Here is a 14,180-nt window from a genome sequence, read left to right on the forward strand (position 1 = left end):
CTGTCCTTTCGTAAATGCGCTTTGGTCTGGGATTCCCTTAACCTTTTCGCCTTCAGTTGTACGTTTCATCTCTCGGTTAAACCACACACGCAGCCCCACCTTTTGCTTTTCCAGTCTTATTGAGACTTAATGGACATGGAACCTTGTATTACTTTCAGGTGTACAGCGTAACGAGTTGATGCATGCATGCATTGCGAAATGATCACTGCAGAAAGCTTACTTAGTCTCAGTTCCACTTTTTCATGGTAGGGCTCTCTGGAGTCACCTCGCCTACCCTATTCCTCATTGTCTGTCCTGATCAGCTTAGCTGGGAAGCAAAGCTGGAAGCCAGGTGGCCTGGGGTAGGGGACAGAGGAGCGGAGGAAGGGGAAGCGAGGGAGCCGAAGACCAGCAGGCTGTCACATGGCTTTGCCCTGGTGCCACATGGCTCCTGAAGGGGGATATTCTCCCCTCTTTTGGCCACGGGGGAGCACTCTCAGCTTCTGCTCAGCTCCTTTCCCTTCTCACTTCCACTCACTCACTTTCCTCTCACCGCCCTCCACTCTAAGTGACCCCCTGCAGGAAGGGAGGACTGTCCTACATAGCCTGGAGGAGCCGGGGTCTCCCAAGCCAGGCCCAGCTTGGCCATGCCCTCCCCCCCTTCTGCACTCGCACTCGGTCCGCACTCCCTCCTCGGGGGCCTGGGGACTGGCTCAGAGCTGCCCAGCTGCGGGCACCCCAGCTTGTGCAGCTGGTTGGAGCAGACAGGGGAGTTGCTTAATGAGGGGCCAGCCAGGTGCTATGAGCTGGCACTACAGCCTTCACCATCTGCACCTTCTCCTCTTGCCCTGGCCTGGAAGAGGGGGCTGCAGCCGATCTCCGTCACGTCACGCCCCTGCCTCTGGGCGTGCTGTATCAGCCTGTGGAACTCCCAGAGAAAGCCCCCAAAGGCCATGATGCCATTGGACTGTAAACTCCACAAAGGGAGATACATTTTTTAAATACTTCCCTAGAGTCTAGAAGAGTACCTGGCCCATAGCAGGCACCCAATAAATAGTTGTTGAACAAACCTCCTCTTGTCAAAGTAACCACAGCTGGGAGAATCCTTCCAACCTTGACGAACGCTTTAGGGGGCAGGTAGACATTTTGAAGACTAACGTTTCCAAAGACTTCATGTTTAACCCACACTGCGTAGCAGGTCATCCTTGTAAAAAATGGAAACAATAAGAGGATTCTCCTCGTCCCAGTAAACTCAAGTGCACGCGCCTCCCTAGCGCTAGCCCTCGCCCCCACCTCGGCCTGCACCCTGCGGACTCTGGTCTGCGCACCTGGACCCGTCTGTGTATCGGCACAGACCTCTATCGTCTGGCAGGTCACGAGAAGCCAGAAATATGGTTGCGCTGTGTTGTTTTTCAATTGACTTCCCCCCTTTAGCAGCACGTGCTGGAGATGTTCAGTGCGGGTCGTAAGTACAGACCTTAATTCTTTTTCACCGCTGTCAGTGAAACATCGCACAGCGCAGGGAGGTGCTGCATGGCTAACGATTCCCCTGTCGACAGACCTCAGAGTCATCCCTAGGGTCTGTGAGCATCCCCGCACACGCCACTTTGAACCCATGGTCAAGTTCTTCGCCTGGGTACCTAGGGACACAATGGCTGGGAGAAGGTGCACGTGCCATTAGCCTTTTAATAGTTATTCCAAATCCCCCTCCAGGAGGGCTGTGGCCAAGCACAGTCCCGCTGCCACTGCTGGTGGGAAACCCTCTCCTTCTTCATACCCTTGCTGGGTTTCATTGATTTCTTCTGTTGGTTGGTTGATTGAGTTACCTATCTGATGGCCAAAAACCATGGTCTCATTGGGTTTTTTTGAATGCTTGCTGATTTGTTTATTGGCTGAATACATATAAACTATAAGGAATAGTAAGCAGTGTGAAAAAAAAGGGAGGTTAAAGGTAGGTGAAAGAACATTCAAAATTGATTTTTAAATCTTCTGATTAGGAACCATTTTATGTTTTTTTTTTTTAAGATTTTACTTATTTACCTTTTAGAGAAGGGAAGGAGAAAGAGAGGGAGGGAAACATCGGTGTGTGATAGACACATCGACAGGCTGTCTCTCACACACACCTAACAGGTGACCCAGCCTACAACCCAGGCATGTGCCCTGACCGGGAATCAAACCAGCGACCTTTGGTTTGCAGGCTGGCTCTCAATTCACTGAACCACACCAGCCAGGGCAGGAACAATTTTTTTTAAATTTCACTTTAGACTCTAAGTATGTAAAACAGCTAGTAAATTGTCACTTTGTGAGATAAATTTACTCTACTTTTTATTGAGACATAATTGACACATAATATATTAGCATTGGGCATACAGTATAATGATTTGTTGTGTGTGTATTACAAAATGGTCACCACAGTAAAGTCCAGTTAACGTCCACAGCCACACAGTCACACATTTTTTTTCTTGCAGTGAGAACTTTTTAGATGCACTGTCTTAGCAGTTTTCAAACACACCGTACAGTATTGTTAACAGTAGTCACCACACTGTGCGTTACGTCCTGGGGGCTTACTTGTCTCCTAACTGGAAGTTTGTACCTTTTGGCCCCTCCACCTATTTCATCCACCCCCTGGTTCCTTCTTCCTATCGTTTATTTGTTTGTTTATTTTTAAAAATTTTGCTGATTTTATCGGGGCGACATTGGTTAATAAAATTACACAGGTTTCAAGGGTACAGTTCCGTAATACAGCTCCTGTGTATGGTATCGTGTGCCAGGATCTCACTGTCAGAACGACAATTTCAGGTCAGTCTTCTTGGCCAGGAAATTGTGATTCACAATATAGAGCGATGGCAGTATTTAACAGCTCTGTGTTCTGTTACTTAGCAACTATTTTACTTTGCGTGAGTCATCAGGCCTCTGTCCTCTTGGATTAGAATAGTCGTCTATCAGTGTTGTCCACGGTGCAGTTCACGGTGACCTTCAGATGTAAAACACGGGAGAGAGCTTGGGCTCTCGGAGCACCGGGGGCAAGGGCCTCCCCCCGCCCTGCTGACCCTCTCTTCTCTGCGGCGGCCTCCGTGAGGTGTCTGCTGCCTCGGCCTGCCCTTCCTCTGCGTCCTTTCCTGCCACACAGTGGCGGTGTCCTGAAATGACGATGCCAGCGTCCTTCTCTGCTCCCCAGCCCCTCCATCTCCCCTTGGATGGGCTCAGAGGGCATCAACAGGAGTTGCTGGGCTTGTCCTTGTCTTGGCTGTGAGGATAGCAGGCCCGGCTTCTGGTCCATCAGAAGCTACACCACGGGCCTCACTCTTTTCCAGGTTCACAGATCACCTAGCACAGCATTTCCTTAGGGAAGTGCCTTTTAAAAGGGAAAGCCATAAAAGCATTTGAAATTTTTCTCTATTTGATTTCATGGCTATTCCCCACTCCCCTTTGAGGTCAGGGGTTCTTTCTTCTATTTTTTTCTAAACCTCTGTATTCAGGCTAACACCAAAATCGTGGCTGTGAAAGGATTTTTCTCGCTGCATGTTCTCCCTGGGCCCGACTCTGTCACTAACACAATTAGCTTTGAATCATTCATTGGAATCACCGTCCAGTACGGCTGGAGTTGGTCATGGCGTCCTGCTAAGGTTCACATTTCCGGAGGGAGCACAGGATTTTAAAACAGTGTGAATTGTTTCGATGGTCTCTGATTAACGTCATGTCTGTATTGGATATCATATTTGGATCAGAAAACTGTTTACTTGACGATTTGATTGTTTCATTTTCTAGAGTGCATTTACCCAGCCCAGCCGGTACAGAAACCTCTGTGTTGCTGGTTTCAGTACTATGACTGTTATTTCTAAGGCAGTCTAGTTTCGGTCACAGGTTATTCCAACGGGACACTGAGAGGCAGCCTGTGTATTTAGCTAAGAACCATTCTTTCTTCAAAGTAACTTCATGTTCTGGTTACTTTGGCTTGGACTGTTTTTTATTTTGTATTTTTTTGATATATGCTGCAAAACATGAGTGAATGGTTGATTGTTTTGGGTGTGGGTTCATGAACCAGATGGCCTAGGTTCAAATCCCAGCTCTGCCACTACCTAGCTGTATGGTCAAGTTATATAAGCTTCTGAGCTTTAGCTTTCTCTTGTGTGAAATGGAGGAAGGGCAGCAACTACCTTCAGAGTTACTATAAGGAATTAACATTCAAGTTAAAACTGGCACATGGGCCTTGGCTGATATGCTTCAGTAGACTGAGCACTGGCCTGTGAACCAAAGGGTTGCTGGTTCAATTCCCAGTCAGGGCACATGCCTGGGTTGCAGGCCAGGTCCTCAGTGGAGGGGGTGCATGCAAGAGGCAAATACACATTGATGTTTCTCTCCCTCTCTTTCTCCTTCCCTTCCCCTCTCTAAAAAAACAAAAACCAAAAAACTGGCACATGGTTAGGTGGTGACATGTTTGCCTTTATTGTTCAATCCTTTTTGAAAAAAAAAAAAAAAGACATTCCTTTCTTTGGTGGTTACTCAGGATTATTTTGAGTTTCCTGTCGGAATTGACAACTGAACAAATTGAAAGAGGAGAAGAGTTTTTGAATGCTTAATTATTCAACCAAATCCTTTCTGGAAAAGGCAAGACCATTTCTGTGAAATAATCCACACCTGATTAACCTATTAGAATTTTTGATCATTTGTGGACTCCAAAGAACCAGTGGGATGGAATTAATCCATGTGGGGTTTTTAGGAGCCTTGGAAGTTTTCATGCCATTGTTTGTTAAAGAAATGCCAAGTGTCATTCATGTGAAAGTATATTTTCCTCTCCCCTCCCTGCTTGAGTGGGCTGCTAGCCTCTTCCTGGCCTCCCACTCGCTCCAGTGCCCCACCCCCTGTTCCTGCCTCTCCTTTATCCTGCCCAGTGCAGTGTCTGGGCGCTTGGTGCTGTGCCCTCTCCCTCCTGGTAACCCTCTCCTCCCCGGCTTAGTGATATCTCGTTTGTCTTAATGTCTCTGTGGTTAGAATGAGTTTGCCCTCCTTTCCCGGGCTCCTCTATTCCCATCAGCTCCCAAATGGCAGAGTTTCCCTCCCTTCCCCTTCCCTTCCCCTCCCTCTCTCCCTCCCTCCCTTCCTTCCTTCCTTCCTTCCTTCCTTCCTTCCTTCCTTCCTTCCTTCCTTCCTTCCTCGGTCATTTATCCAAGCCATGAACATTTCCAGAGTGCCTGGGACACCATGCACGTCTCCACAAACAGAGATACAAAGTGCATAACCCACAGCCCCAGCCCTTAGCCAAGGCTCATGAAGGACCAGTTCCAGCGGCCCCAGCACCCTCCTGCAGGCTCGGGACAGGGGACACAGACATTCTGTAAGAAGGGAGCATGGATAAGAAAATGCACACTTTGAGGTGGAAGATCCAGACTCATTCCCTTCACCGGCCTCCAAGTGACTTTCTTCTGAGGAATTGTAACTCCTTGGGATGATGTTCAGCTCAAGCAGACCCATGAAAAGAACCACCCGGTGAAGCTGTGGGCAGCAGCCCTGCTCTCTGTGAGCAGGTTCCCGTGTTGCTGCTGGACAGAACCCAGGTGTTGGCCAGGGAGTCCCGGGCCCCAGCGGGCTTTCCTGCCTGATGGGACCCCTACTCCCAGATGGTGAGGGGTGGCGACCCCTGGACTGGAGGCCTACTGCATAGGCTTCAGGAGTGCCTAGAAAAGTTCAAGCCATTGGGCACCTGCTCCCTAGCATTGAGCACGGTGCTGGGCAGAGGAGGTGCTTGGGGAGCGGTGACGCCTGACCCTCCTTTCTACACGTCCTTCCCTTGACAGTCCCTTGCTCCCCCGTGTCAAATCGAATCTGCTCTCTGTTCTGCCACAGCAAAATCCTGGAGGACCGGGACTTGGTCTCCTGAACCAATGGACCTGAGGTGGTGTTGTCCCCTCTGTATGAGGTTCCTTGGAGAGTCACTTTCCCAGAAGGGTGTCTTCCAGCTTATGGCAGCTCACTTCTTGAGCTTGTGTTATCTCTTCCACTGGCAGAGCTTCCGAGCCAGGGTGGAGCGGCCTGGGCCGGGATGCCGTGGTGTTGGGGGGAGCCGCGGGGCGGGGGGGGGGGCGTGGCAGGTACAGTGGGGCCTCTGGTGTTGTATATGCCCACACTAGGCGTTTGAGAAGTGTTAACCGATTGGATGGTTTGTTGGGTTGCCCAGTAGTAATTCTTGTCCTTGTTGTCAGAACACACGCCAGCCCTCAGCCCTGGAACGCAAGGACCGGAATACACCTGATGGGGCCACCAGCCAAGCCCGGGCAACTTCAGTCCAAACTCCAAATGCAGGTGAGAAGAGGGGGTGGGGACTGAAGGAATGATAACCTGAGTTGTCACCATGATGCCCTCCGTCCAGAGATAAGGAGCATCCGCAGATGACCCTGCCTTCCTGCGCCGTAGAAGTCACACTCTGGAAAGAGTTGGTTCAAGACCCTAGGAGCCCGGGGCCTCCCTTGCCAGTGCTGAGAAATTCAAGTCCTTCTCTCCTTTCAGCTTTTCTAAGTCTGTATAAAATGCACTCACTGTAGAAGAGCTTTCTACTCCTTCGGAAGGATTCTCAAGGGCTTCTTTGTACCTGGGGCTGCAGCGGACCGTGGGCCACGCCCATAGGCCTGCGTCTCTGAACTTGAGTGTGGGGTGGGGCTCAGAGTGGAGACTTCCAGTGAAAGGGTTAGTATCTACTTCTGGATGAAAGTCTTCCAGTGTTTCAGAAACGGTATTTCTGATCCTGTCACGGAAATGCTTTCTCTGGCCTTCCAGAGGGGAGACGCCCACAGGCAGGCTGAGATGAGGGGAGAAGTAACTGTGGGGTGTGCGGACCCGGGATCACGGGGAGCTACCTGGGGGGCCGTGGGCCGTGGGCTCAGTCTGGGTCATAGCTGCCTTTTGCGCCTGGCCAACAAGTTAACTTTTTTGGGAGGTAATTGCAAACATTCCAAAATCAGGAGATTTCACAGAATGTGTGGCTTCTCTTGAAATTTTGAAATCTTCATGAGCCTATGAGGCAATGTCAGCTGGGGTGGAGCGACTGCCCTGTCCCTGGGGATGGGAGCTCGTCAGCTTCTTACCCATTCGCCCTGGGGACCATCCCAGAAGGGGTTCTCTGCATCCCCCTTCCCTCTCCAGCGCCCCACCTCTATCCTGGTGTCTCCTTGCTACAAGTCAATAGGCACACGCCCCTCCCCCCTTAAAAAACCCTCCCTCGACACCTCTCCTTTCTTGCTGTGGGGTTGTCCCTGTAGAGCCAAACTGCTTGAAAGGGTCGCCTCTTCCTGGCCTCCCACTCACTCCAGTGCCCCACCCTCTGTTCCTGCCTCTCCTTTATCCTGCCCAGTGCGGTGTCTGGGCGCTTGGTGCTGTGCCCTCTCCCTCCTGGTAACTCTCTCCTCCCCTGGCTTAGTGACATCTCATGTCTTTTTTTAAAGATTTTATTTATTATTTTTAGAGAGAGGGGAACAGAGGGAAAAAGAGGGAGAGAAACCTTGATGTGCAAGAGATATGTCAATCAGTTGCCTCTCACACACCCCCAAGTGGGGACCTGGCCTGCAACCCAGGCATGTGCCCTGACTGGGAACTGCACCGGTGACCTTTTGGTCCTTGGGCTGGCACTGAATCCACTGAGTCACACCAGCCAGGACAACATCTTGCTTGTCTTAATGTCTCTGTGGTTAGAATGAGTTTTCCTTCCCTTCCTTGGGCTCCTCTCCTCCCCCAAGTTCTCAAATGGCAGGTTCCCCAAGGACCTGGCCGAGGGTCTTTATTTTTGTCCCTCTGGACTTTCTCTGGACAGCTTCCTGGGGCTGGCTGGTTCTCAGACCTGCTCTCCAGCCGGCTCCCTCTCCGGAGCTCCGGGCCTGTACATCCGGGACACCCAGCAGCGGGCTCACCTCCACCTCCCGACGCCCTGCCACCCCCTCTTGTCTTCTCTGCCTCTGGTCGGCTCTACCAACCACTTGGCCACCACCCCAGTCTGTCGCCTCCTTAACATCTCTGACATCTTAGGTTTGCATGGTTTGCTGCAATGGCCTCCTGACTGGTCTGCCTGTCTTAGCTCCTTCCCTCCACCAATGGAGTGAGCTTTACCTAGAGAGCAGTCTAGAATAAAAATCAGATCATCTTACTCCCCTGTTTAAAATTCTTCAGTGGCTCCTCTTGGCTTTCCAGGGGGAAGTTCACATCCTTGGTTTAGCATACAAGGCCTCCGGGACCTGGCCTTCATCTCCGTACCCACGGTCTCCCAGGTGCACCTTTCATTCTGTACTGCTTGCAGGTGCCCAGACGCACAGCACTGGCTCCTGCTCCTGTCTTCACGATGCTCTTCCACACTCCTTCTGCCCCTGATTTCCTGGGCCTTCGAGTCATCAGCCCAGGGCCCCCCCCCCTCCCCCCCAAGCCTGCAAGTCTGGGCTCAGGGCCCCTTCTCTGTGCTCTCCCACGGCACCTGGACCTCCAGGTTTTGGCCCCCCCAGTGTGGGGTGTCCACTAGACTTCTCATTCAGCAGAGACCTGGGAGGGTCCGTTGCACAGAGTGCCCGGTGCGTAAAACGGATGGATGGTGGCAGGAGCTTCTGGCTGGCTGCCCAGCACTCCTGAGGCTGGGTGACTGGATCCCCCTCTCTTGCCCTTTTGGGAGCAGATTCTAGCTTCTCACTACGACTGGCTTCCCCATGCGGCATTTTTTTCTCGTACGATGTACTCCGTCGACATTTATTGAGTGTCTTGGGATTTAACGGTGACTGGGATTTGACCCCTTCCCTCAAAGGACTTGTTATCTACTGGATGCATTATATGTATTCATTCAGTGAACATTTACGGAGAGCCAGCCCCGGAGGAGGCCGGGGTGAAGCCGCCGGGCCCAGGGATTCCAGTCTAGCCGGCCGAGTTCAGAGGACCTGGCAGCGGCCTTCCAGCCCCACGGCCTTGGCCGGGGGGTGGGGTGGGGGGTGGGGGGAGGACCACAGTGCTCTTGGCCAGAGGCTCCTCTGCACACCACGTCTCGGGCTTTTCTCTGATTGTGGACGTTGCCTTAGAAACCAGCTTGCATGTCTTTTGCTTTTGTGGACTTTGAAGCCGGAGTTTTGTGTAAACACACTTCACCGGGAGGCCAGAAGTGGACCCGGCCCGCCCTTGCCATCAGCCTCCAGCTCTCTCTTCAGTCGCCTTCTTCAGGGGAGTCTGCTCTTTCCCTGAATCTTTAAAAATGAGTTTGAGCAGCACAGAGCTCGGGTGGGCTCTCTCGGGGCTGCGCTGCTGTCCGCTGTTGCCATCCAGGGTCGTTTTGGTAAAGAAACGGAATGTCAGTGGGGCTGCTGGACTTGGAGATGAGGCTGTGGAGCTCACAGCGCGGCAGAGTTTGGGAACCAAGATATCGATCTGGTCACACGGGGCCCTAAGTGCTCGAGCAGTTGCGAGGGGTGAAATGCCGGCCAGTTGCGTCTGTAAATGCCAACCCAGAAAGTCACAAGTTGGATGTCACATGGTCGGGGTTGGTGGGGTGGGGGTGGGGTGTATGAGAGCAGGGTAGCCTGCTGGTTAGGAGCCCCACTCTGGACCTGGTCTGCCTGCCGTTTGAATCTGCTTCTGCTACTCTGAGTTCGGGCAAGTCTCCTTCCCCCAGTTGTGAAATGAGGAGGATTGGAGGACTCACTTCCCTTTTGTGGTGGCTGTGAGGGTTAAGCCGGTTCCCTTTATCAGCGTCACGGCCCTGGTCATGGGGTGTCTTTCTCCTGGTGGCCAAGCTGTCCTCAGATCTCCTCCTTCCACTCGTGAGCCACGCACGGTGTCCCCATTCCTGTGCTGTCACCTCCTCTGCTCACTTTGCTCCTCTGACCACTTTATCCCGGTTTTATGCTCTTTCCCGCCGTTCTCTCCGCCTGGCTCGGGCTTCTGTTCTGCCCCTGCCCCTCCCCGCAGTCCCGAAGCCTGCCTGGTGGGACAGGTGCGGATGTTCCTCGGACCCACAGGTCCCCACGGGAAGGCACCAGGGTAATTTTTCACTTGGGTTTGTGCTTATAAATCTCTGACGCCATTTAGAGCCCCTGCCAGTGGACTCACCTGTGGACTCCCCATCCAGTTTTTAAAAATTGTAAACATACAGGTCGCCATTGTAACCACTCTGAAGCGCGAGTGCGGTCACACGGCTGCTGCACAGCCCCCACCCCCACCCATTTCAGAACCAGAACGTGCCGTCTTCCCACACCGGAGCTCTGCCCCCACCGCACACTGACTGCCCCTCACCTTCCCCAGGCCCTGGCCCCCGCACTCCTGTTTTCTGTTTCCATGGTGCTAACCACTTCAAGAAGTCCCTTATATTTGCTCTCTGATGTCTGACGGACTTCACTCAGCATAATGTCTTCAAGGTTCATCCGTGGTGCAGCTTGCGTTGGAGTTTTACTCCGTTTTAAGGCTGAACAGTGTTCCAGTGTGTGTGTATGCCATTGTTTGTCCGATCATCCCTGTGACAGATGCTGGGATTTCACCTGCCTTTTGGCTGCTGTGAACGGTACTGCTGTGTGTGTGGCATGGAGGTGTCTGTACGAGGCTCTGCTTCCAATTCTTCGGGGTATGTGCCCGGGAGCAGGACTGCTGGATGATGGGACCCATCTCTTGTGCAAGGCTGATTTTATAAACCAAGAGTTTGAGAGCCTGGTGAGAAAACTCCCTCTTCACCACCCTTCCCCCCTGCCCCCCAGCACCCCCCACAGGCTGCACCTCCACAGACATCACCTCCACCCTCAGCTTGTCTAGGCTGAAGCCTTGTCATCACCCCGGACCCTTCTGACCATTAGCGGTTCCGTGTCCAGAGTCACCTCTCCCTGTCTCCACCGTCAGCGCCCTGGACGGGGCCTCCTCTCTCTCACCGGGATTACCGCCCTGTTTCCTAACTGGTCTCCCTGTTTCTGCCTCGGTCACCCTTTGGTCTCTTCCTAGCACGATGACAGGTGCAACCCTTCTTTTTTTGTTTTCTTTTTTAAAAATTTTTAATCATTGTTCAAGTACAGTTTTCTCCCTTTTACTCCCATTCCAGCCCACCCACCCACCCCTCCCCACTTCCCTCCCATTACCACCCCCCACCCCCAGTTTTTGTCCATGTGCCCTTTAAATTTGTTCCTGTAAACCCTTCCCATTCTCCCCTGAAATTCCCTCTTCTCTCCCCTCTGGTCTCTGTCAGCCTGTCCCCTATTTCTGTGTCTTTGGTTATATTTTGCTTGTTTCTTTGTTTTGTTGTTTAGGTTCCTGTTAAAGGTGAGATCATATGGTATTTGTCTTTCACTGCCTGGCTTGTTTCGCTTAGCATAATGTTTTCCAGCTCCATCCAAGCTGTTGCAAAGGGTAGGAGCTCCTTCTTTCTTTCTGCTGCATAGAATTCTGTGCAACTGTGTAAATGTACCATAGTTTTTTGATCCATTCATTTACTGATGGGCATCTAGGTTGCTTCCAGCACCTAGCTATTGTAAATTGTGCTGCTGTGAACATCAGGGTGCAAGGGTTCTTTTGTATTGGTGTTTTAGTGTTCTTAGGATATGAGTCCCTAGCAGTGGAATTGCTGGGTCAAAAGGCAGATCCATTTTTTAGTTTTCTGAGGAAGTTCCATACTGCTTTCCATGGTGGTTGTACCAGTCTGCAGTCCCACCAGCAGTGCACTAGGGTCCCCCTTTTCCCCACAACCTCTCCAACACTTGTTGTTTGTTGCTTTGTTTATGATGGCCATTCTGACTGGTGTGAAGTGGTATCTCACTGTGGTTTTATTTTGCATCTCTCTGATGGCTAGTGATGTTGAACATCATTTCATGTGTCTTTGGATCTTCTTTATGTCCTCCTTGGAGAAGTGTCTGTTCAAGTCCTTTGCCCATTTTTTAATTGGGTTGCTTGTCTTCTTAGAGTGGAGTCGTGTAAGTTCTTTATATGTTTTAGAGATTAAACCCTTGTCTGAGGTATCATTGGCAGATATGTTTTCCCATACAGTTGGTGCAACCCTTCTAGAACACCAGGCAAACCACGTCACTCCTCACTCAGGACCTTCCGTTGCTGCCCCTGCCCCTTGAGACAAAGCCCAGGGGCTTGCACAGCTCTGCCACCCTCCCCGCTCTCCCGACTCGGCGAGTGTCCTTGCTGTCCCGCTGCGAACTATGCCTGGAATGTTCTCCCCTGGACAAACACTTCAGCCTTCAGGGTCATTCAGCAGAGGCCTTCTCTGACTCCTGACGTAAAGGCAGAAGCCCTCCCTCCGCAGCCTCAGGCGTCACCCATCCTCCCACCCACTCCCTCGCTGCCCTCCAACCCATAACTCCCCGACTTCCTTCCTCCTTGCTGCAGAGTGCGCTTCGTGATGGCGGGGGCTGGGCTGGTTTCTCGTCCTGCCCACAGGGTAGGCGCCCGCTCAGCATCTGTTCGATGACTGGATTCAGGGTGCTTTGATGTGCTCGGCCTGATAGCCCAGGGGTTTTCTATGATTCTGACAGTTGCCCCGCGGTCTCAGGACCTGGGCTCATCTTTCTGGCCCAGGGCAGCTTCCAAACCAAGTGAAGCGGGTCGCTCGGCATTTGCAACTCCCTTCAGCCGCGTCTACAGTTCTTGTGCATGTTCCGATCACTGAAAGGATTTACCCTAAAACGGACAGCCCTCTGAGAGCATGCGCCCTGGGCAGGGCTCCTCCGGCGGGGATCAGGGGCTCCAGGGGACCACACAAGCCAAACTGTTGTTTTTCCAGTTCGATGACAATCTAAGAAAAAAAAAAGGAAAGTAATTCTTGGTGTTTGGATGACTGCCTTCCGGCTGAGGAGTGCCCCCTGCGTGGTTCTGGGGGGTGCTGGCATCTGTGTGTGTGTGTGGCATTCTTGGGGCCTGATGAAGCGATGGCCTTTCACTTTTACTTGTTTAAACAGGGATCACTGGTTTGTGGATGTCTTCTTGAAAATCTGTGCATCTATATATACATGTATATACTTTTCCTTGTAAAAAGGTGCCTGGATGAGAAAGCCCCAGCTCATAACCATGACTTAACAGTCCAAGCTGACACTCAGCCCCGGGGAGAAAGCCTTTGGGGCCCAGGCAGCAGCTTCACGCGGGCCAAGTCAGCCCGAAGCAACCGGGTACCAACTGGTGTCCCTCAGGAGACAGGGGGTTGGTGCCGCCCTCTGTCTCTGTGTCAGCCGTGACCCTGGGTTGGTCGGCTCACCTGTCTGCGTCTCAGTTCTGTATCTATAAAACGAACGGAGACTCTGGTTCTCTTCCGGCTCTGACATTCTGCTCTGCGAGGGATGTTGGTGGAAACACACACACACACACACACACACACACAAATATTTTTGTTGTTATCGGACCCAGAGCACTGGTGCGGAGGTGACTGCATGTACTGAGGTGTCCGTCCTACGCTCGCCTTCTCTGACCCCTTCACCCTGCTCGATTGTTCTTCATGCTCTTCGCCTGCGCTTTTGAGGAAATCTGGCTTTGATTTGCTTTCCCAGTTGTTTCTCACTATCTGTCTTCTCCTTCTAAAGGTAAATCCCATAGGGCGGAGCCTTTGTTTTTAAGACTGTGCCCAGTGCTATGGGACGGTGTCTGTCACTGAGTGGGCACCCGACCAACACTGGCCGAAGGGACCGATGATCTGGGTGTCGCCCCTGCTTGGAGTACCGGGCGGAGCGCTTTACACTTCAGTCAGTACGTGCATGAAGGAAGTGTTATTGTCAGCCATATGTGATGGCAGAGGAAGCTAGGGTTCACAAAAGCTAGGTAACTCACTTGTAAGTATCAGAACTTGGACTTGAACCCAGGTAAGTCGCATACCTTGCTGTGTCCATCCTTAGCTGTGGCACCTCTCAGCCAGGAGGGCTCCAACACCAAGTGCATCAGGGCACAGGTGGGTTAGAGTGTGGCTCTGTTTTTTCCAACACTACTCTGTGCAGTAGGAGAGGGGAATTGAAACTTTCACTTATTGAAGAGACTATTCTTTCGCCATTGTATACTCTTGGTTTCTTTATTGTGAGGTAATTAACCATAAATGCATGCTTTTATATCTGGGCTGTCTATTTTGTTCTCCATTGAGCTATGTGTCTGGTTGTTGTTGTTTTTTTTTTTTAATGCTGGTACCATGCTGTTTTGATTACTGTAGCTTTGTGATATCATTTGAAGCCAGGAGCCTTCCGCTTTGTTCTTCATTCTTGAGATTGCTTTGGTTATGTGGAGTC

The 14,180-nt window shown here is 51.7% G+C and overlaps 1 protein-coding gene across 1 annotated transcript in view; it reads left to right on the top strand.

Annotated features, from left to right (window-relative positions):
- AHNAK (AHNAK nucleoprotein) overlaps window positions 1-14,180 on the top strand; it is an 83,298-nt gene that overhangs the window by 38,978 nt on the left and 30,140 nt on the right. The window contains exon 5 of the mRNA XM_045855480.1: window positions 6,180-6,279. Coding sequence (XP_045711436.1) covers window positions 6,180-6,279 — 100 coding nt within the window. The remainder of the gene's footprint in view (window positions 1-6,179; window positions 6,280-14,180) is intronic.

This window comes from Phyllostomus hastatus, unplaced genomic scaffold (genome assembly GCF_019186645.2).
Source record: "Phyllostomus hastatus isolate PE091 unplaced genomic scaffold, TTU_PhHast_1.1 phas_scaffold_11, whole genome shotgun sequence".
NCBI lineage: Eukaryota > Metazoa > Chordata > Mammalia > Chiroptera > Phyllostomidae > Phyllostomus > Phyllostomus hastatus.